At 49.7% G+C, this 23,129-nt stretch overlaps 1 protein-coding gene across 1 annotated transcript; it reads right to left on the reverse strand.

Moving 5' to 3' along the window:
• Window positions 1-2,854: 2,854 nt before the first annotated feature.
• On the reverse strand, window positions 2,855-20,209 carry LOC149432664 (uncharacterized). Its single transcript, XM_089665077.1, has 3 exons — window positions 20,086-20,209; window positions 19,838-19,986; window positions 2,855-3,382 (listed from the first exon to the last, which is right to left on the reverse strand). The coding sequence occupies exons 1-3, from the start codon at window positions 20,184-20,186 to the stop codon at window positions 3,207-3,209; spliced, it is 426 nt and encodes a 141-aa protein (XP_089521203.1). The 5' UTR covers window positions 20,187-20,209; the 3' UTR covers window positions 2,855-3,206.
• Window positions 20,210-23,129: the final 2,920 nt, after the last annotated feature.

Genomic DNA, 23,129 nt, shown 5'->3' on the forward strand with positions numbered 1-23,129 from the left:
GTTCAGTTTTTTTTTTCCCCTCTGAACCCCCCCCACCCCCGACAAAAAGTTAAATCCTAAACAAAAGCCAAAAAAACAAAACAGAAACCCTGCAGCACAGCATTATCTGCAAACACGGCTACAGTTGCCCCTTCTGGTGGGATTATGTGAAGGGGGGGGGGATGAGCAAATCCTGGGAAGGGGGGGGGGGGGGGGGGGAGCAAATCCTGGGAGGGGGGGGGGGGGGGGATGAGCAAATCCTACGGAGAGCTATGCATATAAGAAGAATAGGTATCGCGTTGCCGAGAAATGCGGCTCGAAGGCCAAAGTCCCTTCGCTCCGCCGCAGTACCGCATAACTGCCAGCAGGGTGCATCCTGGTCACGTTTAGGTCGTTCTTGCGCAGCACTTGCTGGAGAAAAGAAAAAAAAAAAAACGAGGCGAAGCCGCTAAAGCAATTATTGCAACATCGTTGGATTTAAAAAAAAAAAAAAGATAAAAAAAAGATAAAAATAAAAAAAGATAAAAAAAAAAAAAAAAAAAAAAGAAAAAACCACAACAACAAAGTATCCTCAGGACCGAGGGTGTGCATCTGTTAGCGATTACGTATGGACGCGTCTTCGGAAATGATTGACAGCGCTGGCGGTACGGGCTGTAGAACGCCGAGCGCTGTATGGCGGTAGTACGACGCGGTCTGGCGAGATGGCGTTCCGAGTTCCTGCGCAATCGCCTCTCTTTCTATAAATACACAGCGAGTCAGTGTACACACTACTGTGCTAGGGGGAGACAGGCGGCATACAAAGTACATGGCGGGGAGGAGGATGGTCCCATTGGGTGGGGGGGGGGGGGGGGATGTAAACAAAGATCACTATTGGCTGGCCGGACAAAAAGGGGGGGCTCACATGATCTGCCCTCCTTGAAGTGAGCACTCAGCATGCGCACTGTGGAAGGGGGTCACGTACACACTGGCGTCAGTTTGTATACGGGAGGCGCAGACAGCAAGCGTTTACGCGGCTTTCGATAAGCTTTGAACGACTTTTTTTTTTTTCCCACGCTAGTGGTTAGGCAGTAAAACCCCGTGGTTGAGCCGTGGTTTTACTGCTCCCCTTCAAGAGTGCTGCAGCTGTGATGCCTCGCTTTGCAACCAAGACAGGAATCCCCCCCTCAATACTGGAAACTGTAATGCTGTGCTACCCGGACATCAACATCCCATAGACTTGAATGCCTCAATACGGGAAACTGCTGTGCTACCCGGACATCAACATCCCATAGACTTGAATGCCTCAATACGGGAAACTGCTGTGCTACCCGGACATCAACATCCCATAGACTTGAATGCCTCAATACGGGAAACTGCTGTGCTACCCGGACATCAACATCCCATAGACTTGAATGCCTCAATACGGGAAACTGCTGTGCTACCCGGACATCAACATCCCATAGACTTGAATGCCTCAATACGGGAAACTGCTGTGCTACCCGGACATTAACATCCCATAGACTTGAATGCCTCAATACGGGAAACTGCAATTGCTGCGCTACCCGGACATTAACATCCCATAGACTTGAATGCCTCAATACGGGAAACTGCTGGGCTACCCAGACACTAACATCCCATAGACTTGAATGCCTCAATACGGGAAACTGTAATGCTGAGCTACCCAGACACTAACATCCCATAGACTTGAATGCCTCAATACGGGAAACTGCAATTGCTGCGCTACCCGGACATTAACATCCCATAGACTTGAATGCCTCAATACGGGAAACTAATGTTGAGCTACCCAAACATTAACATCCCATAGACTTGAATGCCTCAATACGGGAAACTGTAATGCTGAGCTACCCGGACATCAACATCCCATAGACTTGAATTCGGTGGCATAGTAGGGGGGGTTGGGAGGGATGTAGCCTGGTACTTGGTTTTTACCGGCAGGGCTGCAGACAGCTCCGAAGGCCTCAGCTGCAGATAGGGATCAGGAAGGGGGGGGGGGGGGTATTAATAATTCATGAACTCCTCCTTTAAAATATACAAAACCAGAACTGAAGGCCGCTGAAAGCTTACCAATGCTTTGCAAACGCTTGCTGTCAGGGGCGGACCGACAACTCATGGGGCCCCCGGGCAATAGGGGATCATGGGGCCCCTGTGTCCTTGCCCAAACTCAAAAAAGCCTATGAAAAAGGTACCAGGGGCATCTCATGGGGCCCCCTACTGACCCCGGGCCCTCGGGTTTCCAAACGGTCAGTCCGCCCCTGCTTGCTGTACATATTACCCTTATTAGGGCGGAAGGTCAACATCCCTAAAATGTCAAAAATTATTTGCACAGATTTTCCAGCACGCTGAGAAATGTATTCAAACCACCCCCCCCCCAGGCTCTGCGTTGGTTGCTTCATGTCCACTGCACAGCCCGATGATCGCCAGCGATGCGTCACAACCACACAGATTGGCTTTGTACGGCCAGCTGTAGGAAATAAAAAGACTTGAAAGCTAAAGCCAAACTGGAATGCTTTATGATGTCCTTGTGAGGGGGGGGGGGGGGAAATTAAAAAATAAAAAAATAAAAAAAAAAAGATTAAAAACACCAACCCTGTATTCATTCATTTTTCTCAATTTAGTTATAAAAAAAAAAAAAACTCCGTAATTAATTTTTTTTTTCCTCCCCCCACAAAGCGGCACAAGCAACGTTTTGGTACCACTCTTGCAACTACAAAAAAAACCAAAAAGTAATAAAAACACCAACACCTCAATTATAAAACTGCAAGTATTTAACTAGCTAAAACAAAAAAAAAAAAAAAAAAAATCTCTTCATGAATTAAAAAAAAACACAAAAACAAAAAAAAAAAAAAACACAAAAACAAAAACACAAAAACAAAAAAAAAACTAAATTTTTTTAATTAAAAACTGAAAGTTGTTTAAGTCTGGCTCCGGTGGGCCTACGTTGCAGTGCAAATGCTATGGGGAAGCCTGCGGCGGGTAGGATTCGTAGACCCGCTTCCCGCTCTATGATCTAGAAAAGCTTGAACATGGGGCTGACCCTGACTGGATGTGCTGTGGAGCTGGGCGAAGGAAGCCCCTCCCCTTTCTATATTCCTATGACAGTTGCACTCGCTGCGTCTCCAGAACACCTCGCTCGCTCGCTCTCCCTGCAGTGCAACTCGCCTTCTAGTTGGGGTGGTGCGGCTTTTCGCTGCACCTCCTAATATCCGCTAGATGCCGTCATCTTCCTCCTACTCAGAGTCTCCTTCTTCTGATGACGAGGACGAGGACGACGATGACGACGACTCTGCGGAATCGTCTGCGTCCACCACAATGTTTTCTTCTTCCATGGTGGACTCCGCCAAGTCTTCGGGGACGGACTCTTCCTCCACTTCCTCATCCTCCTCTTCCTCCTCGTTGTCGGTACCTAAAAAGAGGACGAAGATCCACTTAAAAGCGGTTGGAAACCTCAGGTGTGAAATATGAACAAAGCATATCCCCGCTATGGTGTGCGCTTGTCTCAGTCCAGAGCACACTTCTATCGACTGCTTCATTCCTATCTGCGCGAGTCACTTCTGACAAGTTTTCCTGACACCAATAGAAAAATGGTGACGGGGAAGGGACCTCCAGCAGATCGAAAGACGACGACGGGGGAAGGGACCTCCAGCAGATCGAAAGACGACGACGGGGGAAGGGACCTCCGGCAGATCGAAAACAGACGACGGGGGAAGGGACCTCCGGCAGATCGAAAAACGACGACGGGGGAAGGGACCTGCGGCAGATCGAAAAACGACGACGGGGGAAGGGACCTCCGGCAGATCGAAAACAGACGACGGGGGAAGGGACCTCCGGCAGATCGAAAAACGACGACGGGGGAAGGGACCTGCGGCAGATCGAAAAACGACGACGGGGGAAGGGACCTCCGGCAGATCGAAAAACGACGACGGGGGAAGGGACCTCCGGCAGATCGAAAAACGACGACGGGGGAAGGGACCTCCGGCAGATCAAAAAACGACGACGGGGGAAGGGACCTCCGGCAGATCGAAAACCGACGACGGGGGAAGGGACCTCCGGCAGATCGAAAACCGACGACGGGGGAAGGGACCTCCGGCAGATCGAAAACCGACGACGGGGGAAGGGACCTCCGGCAGATCGAAAACCGACGACGGGGGAAGGGACCTCCGGCAGATCGAAAACCGACGACGGGGGAAGGGACCTCCGGCAGATCGAAAACCGACGACGGGGGAAGGGACCTCCGGCAGATCGAAAACCGACGACGGGGGAAGGGACCTCCGGCAGATCGAAAACCGACGACGGGGGAAGGGACCTCCGGCAGATCGAAAACCGACGACGGGGGAAGGGACCTCCGGCAGATCGAAAACCGACGACGGGGGAAGGGACCTCCGGCAGATCGAAAAACGACGACGGGGGAAGGGACCTCCGGCAGATCGAAAAACGACGACGGGGGAAGGGACCTCCGGCAGATCGAAAAACGACGACGGGGGAAGGGACCTCCGGCAGATCGAAAAACGACGACGGGGGAAGGGACCTCCGGCAGATTGAAAAACGACGACGGGGGAAGGGACCTCCGGCAGATCGAAAAACGATGACAGAAGGGACCTCCGGCAGATCGAAAGCCTCCGCTATGTTGAGTGGGTGTGTCCCCTCCCTCCAATCGGCTCTCACAGCTCTCCTCACTGAGCTCTGCAGTGTGTATTTCCGCCCCCCCCCCCCTTTTTTTTCTGAACTCTCAGACAAGCTTTATAAAATGTACACTTTGAACTGATGAAGAGAAGACTGCAGATAAACAGGTACAACTTACACAGGAGGATTGGTTTCAGCCAGGCACTGCACTGGGTATACGGAAGGGTTAATGACCACTTTAAGGGTGTTTTACCTGAACGCATTTTCTGCATTAATAAAAACAAAGCTTCCAAGGTCAACCCTCCCCCCCCCACCCCGAGCCACCCCCTAAATACTTACCCGAGCCCAACCCCCATCCAAGCTTGTGCCCTTCTTCTCACTGGACATGAAGGCAGCAGCCATTGGCTTCTTCTGACAATCAAATCTTGTAGTGAAGGGGAGGGGTGTCGGGGGCAGTGCCAAGCTGCGCTGTGTGTGTCAATAAATGCACGCAGCCCAGCTCAGGATCAAGGTTGCATGAGTGCCCCCATAGCAAGCGGCTTCCTTCTGGGGCACTTGGAAGAGAGGAGGAGCCGAGAACAACAGTGGGGGGACCCCAGAAGGGGAGGATCAGGGCTGCTCTCTGCAAAACGGGACGTATTCCTCATCATTTATGTACACACGTGGGGGAATGAGACGTGTTCCTCATCATTTATGTACACGTGTGGGGGAATGAGACGTATTCATCATTTATGTACACATGTGGGGGGATGAGACGTATTCCTCATCATTTATGTACACGTGTGGGGGAATGAGACGTATTCCTCATCATTTATGTACACGTGTGGGGGAATGAGACGTATTCCTCATCATTTATGTACACGTGTGGGGGAATGAGACGTATTCATCATTTATGTACACATGTGGGGGAATGAGACGTATTCCTCATCATTTATGTACACGTGTGGGGGGATGAGACGTATTCCTCATCATTTATGTACACATGTGGGGGGATGAGACGTATTCCTCATCATTTATGTACACATGTGGGGGGATGAGACGTGTTCCTCATCATTTATGTACACGTGTGGGGGAATGAGACGTATTCCTCATCATTTATGTACACGTGTGGGGGAATGAGACGTATTCCTGATCATTATGTACACATGTGGGGGGATGAGACGTATTCCTCATCATTTATGTACACGTGTGGGGGGATGAGACGTATTCCTCATCATTTATGTACACGTGTGGGGGGATGAGACGTATTCCTCATCATTTATGTACACGTGTGGGGGGAATGAGACGTATTCCTCATCATTTATGTACACGTGTGGGGGGATGAAACGTATTCCTCATCATTTATGTACATGTGGGGGAATGAGACGTGTTCCTCATCATTTATGTACACGTGTGGGGGATGAGACGTATTCATCATTTATGTACACATGTGGGGGAATGAGACGTATTCCTCATCATTTATGTACACGTGTGGGGGAATGAGACGTATTCCTCATCATTTATGTACACGTGTGGGGAATGAGACGTATTCCTCATCATTTATGTACACGTGTGGGGGGATGAGACGTATTCCTCGTCATTTATGTACACGTGTGGGGGAATGAGACGTATTCCTCATCATTTATGTACACGTGTGGGGGGATGAGACGTATTCCTCATCATTTATGTACACGTGTGGGGGAATGAGACGTGTTCCTCATCATTTATGTACACGTGTGGGGGAATGAGACGTGTTCCTCATCATTTATGTACACGTGTGGGGGAATGAGACGTGTTCCTCATCATTTATGTACACGTGTGGGGGAATGAGACGTGTTCATCATTTATGTACACGTGTGGGGGAATGAGACGTATTCCTCATCATTTATGTACATGTGGGGGAATGAGACGTATTCCTCATCATTTATGTACACGTGTGGGGGGAATGAGACGTGTTCCTCATCATTTATGTACACGTGTGGGGGAATGAGACGTATTCCTCATCATTTATGTACACGTGTGGGGGGAATGAGACGTATTCCTCATCATTTATGTACACGTGTGGGGGGATGGGACGTATTCCTCATCATTTATGTACACGTGTGGGGGAATGAGACGTGTTCCTCATCATTTATGTACACATGTGGGGGGATGAGACGTGTTCCTCATCATTTATGTACACGTGTGGGGGGATGAGACGTATTCCTCGTCATTTATGTACATACGTGGGGGAATGAGACGTATTCCTCATCATTTATGTACACGTGTGGGGGGATGAGACGTATTCCTCATTTATGTACACGTGTGGGGGGATGGGACGTATTCCTCATCATTTATGTACACGTGTGGGGGGATGGGACGTATTCCTCATCATTTATGTACACGTGTGGGGGGAATGAGACGTATTCCTCATTTATGTACACGTGTGGGGGAATGAGACGTGTTCCTCATCATTTATGTACACGTGTGGAGGAATGAGACGTATTCCTCATCATTTATGTACACGTGTGGGGGAATGAGACGTATTCCTCATCATTTATGTACACGTGTGGGGGAATGAGACGTATTCCTCATCATTTATGTACACGTGTGGGGGAATGAGACGTATTCCTCATTTATGTACACGTGTGGGGGGATGGGACGTATTCCTCATCATTTATGTACATGTGGGGGAATGAGACGTGTTCCTCATCATTTATGTACACGTGTGGGGGGATGAGACGTATTCCTCATCATTTATGTACACGTGTGGGGGGATGAGACGTATTCCTCATCATTTATGTACACGTGTGGGGGAATGAGACGTGTTCCTCATCATTTATGTACACGTGTGGGGGAATGAGACGTATTCCTCATCATTTATGTACACGTGTGGGGGGATGAGACGTGTTCCTCATCATTTATGTACACGTGGGGGAATGAGACGTATTCCTCGTCATTTATGTACACATGTGGAGGAATGAGACGTATTCCTCATCATTTATGTACATGTGGGGGAATGAGACGTATTCCTCATCATTTATGTACACGTGTGGGGGGATGAGACGTATTCCTCATCATTTATGTACATGTGGGGAAATGAGACGTATTCCTCATCATTTATGTACACGTGTGGGGGGATGGGACGTATTCCTCATCATTTATGTACACGTGTGGGGGAATGAGACGTGTTCCTCATCATTTATGTACACGTGTGGGGGGATGAGACGTATTCCTCATCATTTATGTACACATGTGGAGGAATGAGACGTATTCCTCATCATTTATGTACACGTGTGGGGGGATGAGACGTATTCCTCATCATTTATGTACACGTGTGGGGGAATGAGACGTATTCCTCGTCATTTATGTACACGTGTGGGGGAATGAGACGTGTTCCTCATCATTTATGTACACGTGTGGGGGAATGAGACGTGTTCCTCATCATTTATGTACACGTGTGGGGGAATGAGACGTGTTCCTCATCATTTATGTACACGTGTGGGGGAATGAGACGTGTTCCTCATCATTTATGTACACGTGTGGGGGAATGAGACGTGTTCCTCATCATTTATGTACACGTGTGGGGGAATGAGACGTGTTCCTCATCATTTATGTACACGTGTGGGGGAAGGAGACGTATTCCTCATCATTTATGTACACGTGTGGGGGAAGGAGACGTATTCCTCATCATTTATGTACACGTGTGGGGGAAGGAGACGTATTCCTCATCATTTATGTACACGTGTGGGGGAATGAGACGTATTCCTCATCATTTATGTACACGTGTGGGGGGAATGAGACGTATTCCTCATCATTTATGTACACGTGTGGGGGGATGAGACGTATTCCTCATCATTTATGTACACGTGTGGGGAAATGAGACGTGTTCCTCATCATTTATGTACACGTGTGGGGGAATGAGACGTGTTCCTCATCATTTATGTACACGTGTGGGGGAATGAGACGTGTTCCTCATCATTTATGTACACGTGTGGGGGAATGAGACGTGTTCCTCATCATTTATGTACACGTGTGGGGGAATGAGACGTGTTCCTCATCATTTATGTACACGTGTGGGGGAATGAGACGTGTTCCTCATCATTTATGTACACGTGTGGGGGAATGAGACGTGTTCCTCATCATTTATGTACACGTGTGGGGGAATGAGACGTGTTCATCATTTATGTACACGTGTGGGGGAATGAGACGTATTCCTCATCATTTATGTACATGTGGGGGAATGAGACGTATTCCTCATCATTTATGTACACGTGTGGGGGGAATGAGACGTGTTCCTCATCATTTATGTACACGTGTGGGGGAATGAGACGTATTCCTCATCATTTATGTACACGTGTGGGGGGAATGAGACGTATTCCTCATCATTTATGTACACGTGTGGGGGGATGGGACGTATTCCTCATCATTTATGTACACGTGTGGGGGAATGAGACGTGTTCCTCATCATTTATGTACACGTGTGGGGGGAATGAGACGTATTCCTCATTTATGTACACGTGTGGGGGAATGAGACGTGTTCCTCATCATTTATGTACACGTGTGGAGGAATGAGACGTATTCCTCATCATTTATGTACACGTGTGGGGGAATGAGACGTGTTCCTCATCATTTATGTACACGTGTGGAGGAATGAGACGTATTCCTCATCATTTATGTACACGTGTGGGGGAATGAGACGTGTTCCTCATCATTTATGTACACGTGTGGGGGAATGAGACGTATTCCTCATCATTTATGTACACGTGTGGGGGAATGAGACGTATTCCTCATTTATGTACACGTGTGGGGGGATGGGACGTATTCCTCATCATTTATGTACATGTGGGGGAATGAGACGTGTTCCTCATCATTTATGTACACGTGTGGGGGAATGAGACGTGTTCCTCATCATTTATGCACACGTGTGGGGGGATGGGACGTATTCCTCATCATTTATGCACACGTGTGGGGGAATGAGACGTGTTCCTCATCATTTATGTACACGTGTGGGGGAAGGAGACGTATTCCTCATCATTTATGTACACGTGTGGGGGAATGAGACGTATTCCTCATCATTTATGTACACGTGTGGGGGGATGAGACGTGTTCCTCATCATTTATGTACACGTGTGGGGGAATGAGACGTATTCCTCATCATTTATGTACACGTGGGGGAATGAGACGTATTCCTCATCATTTATGTACACGTGTCGGGGAATGAGACGTATTCCTCATCATTTATGTACACGTGTGGGGGAATGAGACGTATTCCTCATCATTTATGTACACGTGTCGGGGAATGAGACGTATTCCTCATCATTTATGTACACGTGTGGGGAAATGAGACGTATTCCTCATCATTTATGTACACGTGTGGGGGAATGAGACGTATTCCTCATCATTTATGTACACGTGTGGGGGAATGAGACGTATTCCTCATCATTTATGTACACGTGTGGGGGGATGAGACGTGTTCCTCATCATTTATGTACACGTGGGGGAATGAGACGTATTCCTCGTCATTTATGTACACATGTGGAGGAATGAGACGTATTCCTCATCATTTATGTACATGTGGGGGAATGAGACGTATTCCTCATCATTTATGTACACGTGTGGGGGGATGAGACGTATTCCTCATCATTTATGTACATGTGGGGAAATGAGACGTATTCCTCATCATTTATGTACATGTGGGGAAATGAGACGTATTCCTCATCATTTATGTACACGTGTGGGGGGATGGGACGTATTCCTCATCATTTATGTACACGTGTGGGGGAATGAGACGTGTTCCTCATCATTTATGTACACGTGTGGGGGGATGAGACGTATTCCTCATCATTTATGTACACATGTGGAGGAATGAGACGTATTCCTCATCATTTATGTACACGTGTGGGGGGATGAGACGTATTCCTCATCATTTATGTACACGTGTGGGGGAATGAGACGTATTCCTCGTCATTTATGTACACGTGTGGGGGAATGAGACGTGTTCCTCATCATTTATGTACACGTGTGGGGGAATGAGACGTGTTCCTCATCATTTATGTACACGTGTGGGGGAATGAGACGTGTTCCTCATCATTTATGTACACGTGTGGGGGAATGAGACGTGTTCCTCATCATTTATGTACACGTGTGGGGGAATGAGACGTGTTCCTCATCATTTATGTACACGTGTGGGGGAAGGAGACGTATTCCTCATCATTTATGTACACGTGTGGGGGAAGGAGACGTATTCCTCATCATTTATGTACACGTGTGGGGGAAGGAGACGTATTCCTCATCATTTATGTACACGTGTGGGGGAATGAGACGTATTCCTCATCATTTATGTACACGTGTGGGGGGAATGAGACGTATTCCTCATCATTTATGTACACGTGTGGGGGGATGAGACGTATTCCTCATCATTTATGTACACGTGTGGGGAAATGAGACGTGTTCCTCATCATTTATGTACACGTGTGGGGGAATGAGACGTGTTCCTCATCATTTATGTACACGTGTGGGGGAATGAGACGTGTTCCTCATCATTTATGTACACGTGTGGGGGAATGAGACGTGTTCCTCATCATTTATGTACACGTGTGGGGGAATGAGACGTGTTCCTCATCATTTATGTACACGTGTGGGGGAATGAGACGTGTTCCTCATCATTTATGTACACGTGTGGGGGAATGAGACGTGTTCCTCATCATTTATGTACACGTGTGGGGGAATGAGACGTGTTCATCATTTATGTACACGTGTGGGGGAATGAGACGTATTCCTCATCATTTATGTACACGTGTGGGGGGAATGAGACGTGTTCCTCATCATTTATGTACACGTGTGGGGGAATGAGACGTATTCCTCATCATTTATGTACACGTGTGGGGGGAATGAGACGTATTCCTCATCATTTATGTACACGTGTGGGGGGATGGGACGTATTCCTCATCATTTATGTACACGTGTGGGGGAATGAGACGTGTTCCTCATCATTTATGTACACATGTGGGGGGATGAGACGTGTTCCTCATCATTTATGTACACGTGTGGGGGGATGAGACGTATTCCTCGTCATTTATGTACATACGTGGGGGAATGAGACGTATTCCTCATCATTTATGTACACGTGGGGGAATGAGACGTATTCCTCATTTATGTACACGTGTGGGGGGATGGGACGTATTCCTCATCATTTATGTACACGTGTGGGGGGATGGGACGTATTCCTCATCATTTATGTACACGTGTGGGGGGAATGAGACGTATTCCTCATTTATGTACACGTGTGGGGGAATGAGACGTGTTCCTCATCATTTATGTACACGTGTGGAGGAATGAGACGTATTCCTCATCATTTATGTACACGTGTGGGGGAATGAGACGTATTCCTCATCATTTATGTACACGTGTGGGGGAATGAGACGTATTCCTCATTTATGTACACGTGTGGGGGGATGGGACGTATTCCTCATCATTTATGTACATGTGGGGGAATGAGACGTGTTCCTCATCATTTATGTACACGTGTGGGGGAATGAGACGTGTTCCTCATCATTTATGCACACGTGTGGGGGGATGGGACGTATTCCTCATCATTTATGCACACGTGTGGGGGAATGAGACGTGTTCCTCATCATTTATGTACACGTGTGGGGGAAGGAGACGTATTCCTCATCATTTATGTACACGTGTGGGGGAATGAGACGTATTCCTCATCATTTATGTACACGTGTGGGGGGATGAGACGTGTTCCTCATCATTTATGTACACGTGTGGGGGAATGAGACGTATTCCTCATCATTTATGTACACGTGGGGGAATGAGACGTATTCCTCATCATTTATGTACACGTGTCGGGGAATGAGACGTATTCCTCATCATTTATGTACACGTGTGGGGAAATGAGACGTATTCCTCATCATTTATGTACACGTGTGGGGGAATGAGACGTATTCCTCATCATTTATGTACACGTCTGGGGGAATGAGACGTATTCCTCATCATTTATGTACGTGTGGGGGGAATGAGACGTGTTCCTCATCATTTATGTACACGTGTGGGGGAAGGAGACGTATTCCTCATCATTTATGTACACGTGTGGGGGAAGGAGACGTATTCCTCATCATTTATGTACACGTGTGGGGGGATGAGACGTGTTCCTCATCATTTATGTACACGTGTGGGGGAATGAGACGTATTCCTCATCATTTATGTACACGTGTGGGGGAAGGAGACGTATTCCTCATCATTTATGTACACGTGTGGGGGAAGGAGACGTATTCCTCATCATTTATGTACACGTGTGGGGGAATGAGACGTATTCCTCATCATTTATGTACACGTGTGGGGGAAGGAGACGTATTCCTCATCATTTATGTACACGTGTGGGGGAATGAGACGTATTCCTCATCATTTATGTACACGTGTGGGGGGAATGAGACGTATTCCTCATCATTTATGTACACGTGTGGGGGGATGAGACGTATTCCTCATCATTTATGTACACGTGTGGGGAAATGAGACGTGTTCCTCATCATTTATGTACACGTGTGGGGGAATGAGACGTGTTCCTCATCATTTATGTACACGTGTGGGGGAATGAGACGTGTTCCTCATCATTTATGTACACGTGTGGGGGAATGAGACGTGTTCCTCATCATTTATGTACACGTGTGGGGGAATGAGACGTGTTCCTCATCATTTATGTACACGTGTGGGGGAATGAGACGTGTTCCTCATCATTTATGTACACGTGTGGGGGAATGAGACGTGTTCCTCATCATTTATGTACACGTGTGGGGGAATGAGACGTGTTCCTCATCATTTATGTACACGTGTGGGGGAATGAGACGTATTCCTCATCATTTATGTACACATGGAGGAATGAGACGTATTCCTCATCATTTATGTACACGTGTGGGGGAATGAGACGTGTTCCTCATCATTTATGTACACGTGTGGGGGAATGAGACGTGTTCCTCATCATTTATGTACACGTGTGGGGGAATGAGACGTGTTCCTCATCATTTATGTACACGTGTGGGGGAATGAGACGTGTTCCTCATCATTTATGTACACGTGTGGGGGAATGAGACGTGTTCCTCATCATTTATGTACACGTGTGGGGGAATGAGACGTATTCCTCATCATTTATGTACATGTGGGGGAATGAGACGTATTCCTCATCATTTATGTACACGTGTGGGGGGAATGAGACGTGTTCCTCATCATTTATGTACACGTGTGGGGGAATGAGACGTATTCCTCATCATTTATGTACACGTGTGGGGGGAATGAGACGTATTCCTCATCATTTATGTACACGTGTGGGGGGATGGGACGTATTCCTCATCATTTATGTACACGTGTGGGGGAATGAGACGTGTTCCTCATCATTTATGTACACATGTGGGGGGATGAGACGTGTTCCTCATCATTTATGTACACGTGTGGGGGATGAGACGTGTTCCTCGTCATTTATGTACATACGTGGGGGAATGAGACGTATTCCTCATCATTTATGTACACGTGGGGGAATGAGACGTATTCCTCATTTATGTACACGTGTGGGGGGATGGGACGTATTCCTCATCATTTATGTACACGTGTGGGGGGATGGGACGTATTCCTCATCATTTATGTACACGTGTGGGGGGAATGAGACGTATTCCTCATTTATGTACACGTGTGGGGGAATAAGACGTATTCCTCATCATTTATGTACACGTGTGGAGGAATGAGACGTATTCCTCATCATTTATGTACACGTGTGGGGGGATGGGACGTATTCCTCATCATTTATGTACACGTGTGGGGGAAGGAGACGTATTCCTCATCATTTATGTACACGTGTGGAGGAATGAGACGTATTCCTCATCATTTATGTACACGTGTGGGGGAATGAGACGTATTCCTCATTTATGTACACGTGTGGGGAATAAGACGTATTCCTCATCATTTATGTACACGTGTGGAGGAATGAGACGTATTCCTCATCATTTATGTACACGTGTGGGGGAATGAGACGTATTCCTCATCATTTATGTACACGTGTGGGGGAATAAGACGTATTCCTCATCATTTATGTACACGTGTGGGGGAATAAGACGTATTCCTCATCATTTATGTACACGTGTGGGGGGATGGGACGTATTCCTCATCATTTATGTACATGTGGGGGAATGAGACGTATTCCTCATCATTTATGCACACTTGTGGGGGAATGAGACGTGTTCCTCATCATTTATGTACACGTGTGGGGGAAGGAGACGTATTTCTCATCATTTATGTACACGTGTGGGGGAAGGAGACGTATTCCTCATCATTTATGTACACGTGTGGGGGGAATGAGACGTGTTCCTCATCATTTATGTACACGTGTGGGGGGATGAGACGTGTTCCTCATCATTTATGTACACGTGTGGGGGAAGGAGACGTATTCCTCATCATTTATGTACACGTGTGGGGGAAGGAGACGTATTCCTCATCATTTATGTACACGTGTGGGGGGATGAGACGTGTTCCTCATCATTTATGTACACGTGTGGGGGAATGAGACGTATTCCTCATCATTTATGTACACGTGTGGGGGAAGGAGACGTATTCCTCATCATTTATGTACACGTGTGGGGGAAGGAGACGTATTCCTCATCATTTATGTACACGTGTGGGGGAATGAGACGTATTCCTCATCATTTATGTACGTGTGGGGGGAATGAGACGTGTTCCTCATCATTTATGTACACGTGTGGGGGAAGGAGACGTATTCCTCATCATTTATGTACACGTGTGGGGGAAGGAGACGTATTCCTCATCATTTATGTACACGTGTGGGGGATGAGACGTGTTCCTCATCATTTATGTACACGTGTGGGGGAATGAGACGTATTCCTCATCATTTATGTACACGTGTGGGGGAAGGAGACGTATTCCTCATCATTTATGTACACGTGTGGGGGAAGGAGACGTATTCCTCATCATTTATGTACACGTGTGGGGGAATGAGACGTATTCCTCATCATTTATGTACACGTGTGGGGGGATGAGACGTATTCCTCATCATTTATGTACACGTGTGGGGGGATGAGACGTATTCCTCATCATTTATGTACACGTGTGGGGAAATGAGACGTGTTCCTCATCATTTATGTACACGTGTGGGGGAATGAGACGTGTTCCTCATCATTTATGTACACGTGTGGGGGAATGAGACGTGTTCCTCATCATTTATGTACACGTGTGGGGGAATGAGACGTGTTCCTCATCATTTATGTACACGTGTGGGGGAATGAGACGTGTTCCTCATCATTTATGTACACGTGTGGGGGAATGAGACGTGTTCCTCATCATTTATGTACACGTGTGGGGGAATGAGACGTGTTCCTCATCATTTATGTACACGTGTGGGGGAATGAGACGTGTTCCTCATCATTTATGTACACGTGTGGGGGAATGAGACGTATTCCTCATCATTTATGTACACGTGTGGGGGAATGAGACGTATTCCTCATCATTTATGTACACGTGTGGGGGAATGAGACGTGTTCCTCATCATTTATGTACACGTGTGGGGGAATGAGACGTGTTCCTCATCATTTATGTACACGTGTGGGGGAATGAGACGTGTTCCTCATCATTTATGTACACGTGTGGGGGAATGAGACGTGTTCCTCATCATTTATGTACACGTGTGGGGGAATGAGACGTGTTCCTCATCATTTATGTACACGTGTGGGGGAATGAGACGTATTCCTCATCATTTATGTACATGTGGGGGAATGAGACGTATTCCTCATCATTTATGTACACGTGTGGGGGGAATGAGACGTGTTCCTCATCATTTATGTACACGTGTGGGGAATGAGACGTATTCCTCATCATGTATGTACACGTGTGGGGGGAATGAGACGTATTCCTCATCATTTATGTACACGTGTGGGGGGATGGGACGTATTCCTCATCATTTATGTACACGTGTGGGGGAATGAGACGTGTTCCTCATCATTTATGTACACATGTGGGGGGATGAGACGTGTTCCTCATCATTTATGTACACGTGTGGGGGGATGAGACGTGTTCCTCGTCATTTATGTACATACGTGGGGGAATGAGACGTATTCCTCATCATTTATGTACACGTGGGGGAATGAGACGTATTCCTCATTTATGTACACGTGTGGGGGGATGGGACGTATTCCTCATCATTTATGTACACGTGTGGGGGGATGGGACGTATTCCTCATCATTTATGTACACGTGTGGGGGGAATGAGACGTATTCCTCATTTATGTACACGTGTGGGGGAATGAGACGTGTTCCTCATCATTTATGTACACGTGTGGAGGAATGAGACGTATTCCTCATCATTTATGTACACGTGTGGGGGAATGAGACGTATTCCTCATCATTTATGTACACGTGTGGGGGAATAAGACGTATTCCTCATCATTTATGTACACGTGTGGGGGAATAAGACGTATTCCTCATCATTTATGTACACGTGTGGGGGAATGAGACGTATTCCTCATTTATGTACACGTGTGGGGGGATGGGACGTATTCCTCATCATTTATGTACATGTGGGGGAATGAGACGTGTTCCTCATCATTTATGTACACGTGTGGGGGAATGAGACGTATTCCTCATCATTTATGCACACGTGTGGGGGGATGGGACGTATTCCTCATCATTTATGCACACTTGTGGGGGAATGAGACGTGTTCCTCATCATTTATGTACACGTGTGGGGGAAGGAGACGTATTTCTCATCATTTATGTACACGTGTGGGGGAAGGAGACGTATTCCTCATCATTTATGTACACGTGTGGGGGGAATGAGACGTGTTCCTCATCATTTATGTACACGTGTGGGGGGATGAGACGTGTTCCTCATCATTTATGTACACGTGTGGGGGAATGAGACGTATTCCTCATCATTTATGTACACGTGTCGGGGAATGAGACGTATTCCTCATCATTTATGTACACGTGGGGGAATGAGACGTGTTCCTCATCATTTATGTACACGTGGGGGAATGAGACGTATTCATCATTTATGTACACGTGTGGGGGAATGAGACGTATTCCTCATCATTTATGTACACGTGTGGGGGAATGAGACGTGTTCCTCATCATTTATGTACACGTGTGGGGGAAGGAGACGTATTCCTCATCATTTATGTACACGTGTGGGGGAAGGAGACGTATTCCTCATCATTTATGTACACGTGTGGGGGAAGGAGACGTATTCCTCATCATTTATGTACACGTGTGGGGGAATGAGACGTATTCCTCATCATTTATGTACACGTGTGGGGGGAATGAGACGTATTCCTCATCATTTATGTACACGTGTGGGGGGATGAGACGTGTTCCTCGTCATTTATGTACACATGTGGGGGAATGAGACGTATTTCTCGTCATTTATGTACACGTGGGGGAATGAGACGTATTCCTCATCATTTATGTACACGTGTCGGGGAATGAGACGTGTTCCTCATCATTTATGTACACGTGTGGGGGAATGAGACGTGTTTCTCATCATTTATGTACACGTGTGGGGGAATGAGACGTATTCCTCATCATTTATGTACACGTGTGGGGGAATGAGACGTGTTCCTCATCATTTATGTACACGTGTGGGGGAATGAGACGTGTTCCTCATCATTTATGTACACGTGTGGGGGAATGAGACGTGTTCCTCATCATTTATGTACACGTGTGGGGAATGAGACGTATTCCTCATCATTTATGTACACGTGTGGGGGGAATGAGACGTGTTCCTCATCATTTATGTACACGTGGGGGAATGAGACGTGTTCCTCATCATTTATGTACACGTGTGGGGGAATGAGACGTGTTCCTCATCATTTATGTACACGTGTGGGGGAATGAGACGTGTTCCTCATCATTTATGTACACGTGTGGGGGAATGAGACGTGTTCCTCATCATTTATGTACACGTGTGGGGGAATGAGACGTGTTCCTCATCATTTATGTACACATGGAGGAATGAGACGTATTCCTCGTCATTTATGTACACATGTGGGGGGAATGAGACGTATTCCTCATCATTTATGTACACGTGTGGGGGGAATGAGACGTGTTCCTCATCATTTATGTACACGTGGGGGAATGAGACGTATTCCTCATCATTTATGTACACGTGTGGGGGAATGAGACGTGTTCCTCATCATTTATGTACACGTGTGGGGGAATGAGACGTATTCCTCATCATTTATGTACACGTGTGGGGGGAATGAGACGTGTTCCTCATCATTTATGTACACGTGGGGGAATGAGACGTATTCCTCATCATTTATGTACACGTGTGGGGGAATGAGACGTGTTCCTCATCATTTATGTACACGTGTGGGGGAATGAGACGTGTTCCTCATCATTTATGTACACGTGTGGGGGATGAGACGTATTCCTCATCATTTATGTACACGTGTCGGGGGATGAGACGTGTTCCTCATCATTTATGTACACATGTGGGGGGATGAGACGTGTACCTCATCATTTATGTACGTGTGGGGGGAATGAGACGTATTCCTCGTCATTTATGTACACGTGTGGGGGAATGAGACGTATTCCTCGTCATTTATGTACGTGTGGGGGGAATGAGACGTATTCCTCATCATTTATGTACACGTGTGGGGGAATGAGACGTATTCCTCATCATTTATGTACACGTGTGGGGGAATGAGACGTGTTCCTCATCATTTATGTACACGTGTGGGGGAATGAGACGTATTCCTCATCATTTATGTACACGTGTGGGGGAATGAGACGTGTTCCTCATCATTTATGTACACGTGTGGGGGAATGAGACGTGTTCCTCATCATTTATGTACACATGTGGGGGAATGAGACGTATTCCTCGTCATTTATGTACACGTGTGGGGGAATGAGACGTATTCCTCGTCATTTATGTACACGTGTGGGGGAATGAGACGTATTCCTCGTCATTTATGTACACGTGTGGGGGAATGAGACGTATTCCTCGTCATTTATGTACACGTGTGGGGGAATGAGACGTATTCCTCGTCATTTATGTACACGTGTGGGGGAATGAGACGTATTCCTCGTCATTTATGTACACGTGTGGGGGAATGAGACGTATTCCTCGTCATTTATGTACACGTGGGGGAGGCTACACGTGTGTTACATGAGGCTGGTAGAGATGCTCCCACTACAGACCGCTGAGGCCCGAGGGCCGCACGTCAAAAGGCGGTGCAGCAGGTTGGGCTCTAAACAAAACGTTCGTCCAATTTACCTTCTGCTTGTTTGTCGGCATTGTCGGAGATTTCATGTACTTCGTTTTCATCTTCGTCATCTCCTTCATCTTCCTCCCCTTCTTCCTCCTCTTCGTCGTCGTCATCGTCGTCCACTATGACCACACAGTCGTCGGTGTTGTCCGGGTCGCTGTTAGAACACAAAAAGCCGTCACCTCCGGGGGAAAAAAATGAAAAAAAAAAAAACCCACGAAGGCGGAAAAAATGACAACGGGATCAACTCACTGACCTGTCCTCAGCCGCGTGGTCATCGCTTTCTCCTTCCCCCATCAGGTAGTATTGCAAAGGGTTTGGCCAGAGGTCTTCTTTGATGATCTGCAGGAAAGTCATGTATAGTAGACAACAGGGGCAACTCACATGTACAGACGTGTCTCCAACACCCCCCCTGTGCGCTCCGATAGTCTGTAACCACTTCCAGTCCGGACGCTTCCCCCCCCCCCCTTCCAGTCCGGACGCTTCCCCCCCCCCCTTCCAGTCCGGACGCTCCCCCCCCCCCCCCTTCCAGTCCGGACGCTTCCCCCCCCCCCCCTTCCAGTCCGGACGCTTCCCCCCCCCCCCCCCCCTTCCAGTCCGGACGCTCCCCCCCCCCCCTTCCAGTCCGGACGCTTCCCCCCCCCCCCCTTCCAGTCCGGACGCTTCCCCCCCCCCCCTTCCAGTCCGGACGCTTCCCCCCCCCCCCTTCCAGTCCGGACGCTTCCCCCCCCCCCTTCCAGTCCGGACGCTTCCCCCCCCTTCCAGTCCGGACGCTTCCCCCCCCCCCTTCCAGTCCGGACGCTTCCCCCCCCCCCTTCCAGTCCGGACGCTTCCCCCCCCCCCTTCCAGTCCGGACGCTTCCCCCCCCCCCTTCCAGTCCGGACGCTTCCCCCCCCCCCTTCCAGTCCGGACGCTTCCCCCCCCCTTCCAGTCCGGACGCTTCCCCCCCCCTTCCAGTCCGGACGCTTCCCCCCCCCCTTCCAGTCCGGACACTCCCCCCCCCCCCCTTCCAGTCCGGACGCTTTCCCCCCCTTCTAGTCCGGACGCTTCCCCCCCCCCCTTCCAGTCCGGACGCTTCCGCCCCCCCCCCTTCCAGTCCGGACGCTCCCTTCCCCCCCTTCCCGGTCCCGACGCTTTCCCCCCCTTCCCGGTCCCGACGCTTTCCCCCCCTTCCCGGTCCCGACGCTTTCCCCCCCTTCCCGGTCCCGACGCTTTCCCCCCCTTCCCGGTCCCGACGCTTTCCCCCCCTTCCCGGTCCCGACGCTTTCACCGCCTTCCCGGTCCCGACGCTTTCACCGCCTTCCCGGTCCCGACGCTTTCACCGCCTTCCCGGTCCCGACGCTTTCACCGCCTTCCCGGTCCCGACGCTTTCACCGCCTTCCCGGTCCCGACGCTTTCCCCCCCTTCCCGGTCCCGACGCTTTCCCCCCCTTCCCGGTCCCGACGCTTTCCCCCCCTTCCCGGTCCCGACGCTTTCCCCCCCTTCCCGGTCCCGACGCTTTCCCCCCCTTCCCGGTCCCGACGCTTTCACCGCCTTCCCGGTCCCGACGCTTTCTCCCCCCTCCCGGTCCCGACGCTTTCCCCCGGTCCCGACGCTTTCCCCCGGTCCCGACCCTTTCACCCCCCCCCTTCCCGGTCCCGACCCTTTCACCCCCCCCCCCTTCCCGGTCCCGACCCTTTCACCCCCCCCCCTTCCCGGTCCCGACCCTTTCACCCCCCCCCCTTCCCGGTCCCGACCCTTTCACCCCCCCCCCTTCCCGGTCCCGACCCTTTCACCCCCCCCCCTTCCCGGTCCCGACCCTTTCACCCCCCCCCTTCCCGGTCCCGACCCTTTCACCCCCCCCCCTTCCCGGTCCCGACCCTTTCACCCCCCCCCCTTCCCGGTCCCGACCCTTTCACCCCCCCCTTCTAGTCCGGACGCTTCCCCCCCCCCCTTCCAGTCCGGACGCTTCCGTCCCCCCCCTTCCAGTCCGGACGCTTTCCCCCCCTTCCCGGTCCCGACGCTTTCCCCCCCTTCCCGGTCCCGACGCTTTCCCCCCCTTCCCGGTCCCGACGCTTTCCCCCCCTTCCCGGTCCCGACGCTTTCCCCCCCTTCCCGGTCCCGACGCTTTCCCCCCCTTCCCGGTCCCGACGCTTTCCCCCCCTTCCCGGTCCCGACGCTTTCCCCCCCTTCCCGGTCCCGACGCTTTCCCCCCCCTTCCCGGTCCCGACGCTTTCACCGCCTTCCCGGTCCCGACGCTTTCACCGCCTTCCCGGTCCCGACGCTTTCACCGCCTTCCCGGTCCCGACGCTTTCACCGCCTTCCCGGTCCCGACGCTTTCACCGCCTTCCCGGTCCCGACGCTTTCACCGCCTTCCCGGTCCCGACGCTTTCCCCCGGTCCCGACGCTTTCCCCCGGTCCCGACGCTTTCCCCCGGTCCCGACGCTTTCCCCCGGTCCCGACGCTTTCCCCCGGTCCCGACGCTTTCCCCCGGTCCCGACGCTTTCCCCCGGTCCCGACGCTTTCCCCCGGTCCCGACGCTTTCCCCCGGTCCCGACGCTTTCCCCCGGTCCCGACGCTTTCCCCCGGTCCCGACGCTTTCCCCCGGTCCCGACCCTTTCCCCCGGTCCCGACCCTTTCACCCCCCCCCTTCCCGGTCCCGACCCTTTCACCCCCCCCCCTTCCCGGTCCCGACCCTTTCACCCCCCCCCCCTTCCCGGTCCCGACCCTTTCACCCCCCCCCCTTCCCGGTCCCGACCCTTTCACCCCCCCCCTTCCCGGTCCCGACCCTTTCACCCCCCCCTTCCCGGTCCCGACCCTTTCACCCCCCCCCCTTCCCGGTCCCGACCCTTTCACCCCCCCCCCTTCCCGGTCCCGACCCTTTCACCCCCCCCCTTCCCGGTCCCGACCCTTTCACCCCCCCCCCTTCCCGGTCCCGACCCTTTCACCCCCCCCCCTTCCCGGTCCCGACCCTTTCACCCCCCCCTTCTAGTCCGGACCAATTTTCAGCACTGTCACGCTATGAATGACAATTGCGCGGTCATGCAACACTGTACCCATATGAATTTTTTAGCATTCTTTTTAAGACGGATAAAACTTTATTTTGGTGGTATTTAATCACCGCTGGGATTTTTATTTTTTTGCTATGTAAATGAAAAAAAGTCCAAACATTTTGAAAAAAAAAAATTTTTATAAAATTTTGCAAATAAATAATCTTTCTTCATAAATCTTGGCCAAAATGTATTCAGCTATATTTTTAGTAAAAAAAATGATAATTTTTCAAAAATATTTTTTTACTTTTTTTCTTATTTTATTTGTTTT

This window comes from Staurois parvus, unplaced genomic scaffold (assembly GCF_062004578.1).
Source record: "Staurois parvus isolate SC_StPar_1 unplaced genomic scaffold, SC_StPar_1.0 ptg002116l, whole genome shotgun sequence".
NCBI classification, from domain to species: domain Eukaryota; kingdom Metazoa; phylum Chordata; class Amphibia; order Anura; family Ranidae; genus Staurois; species Staurois parvus.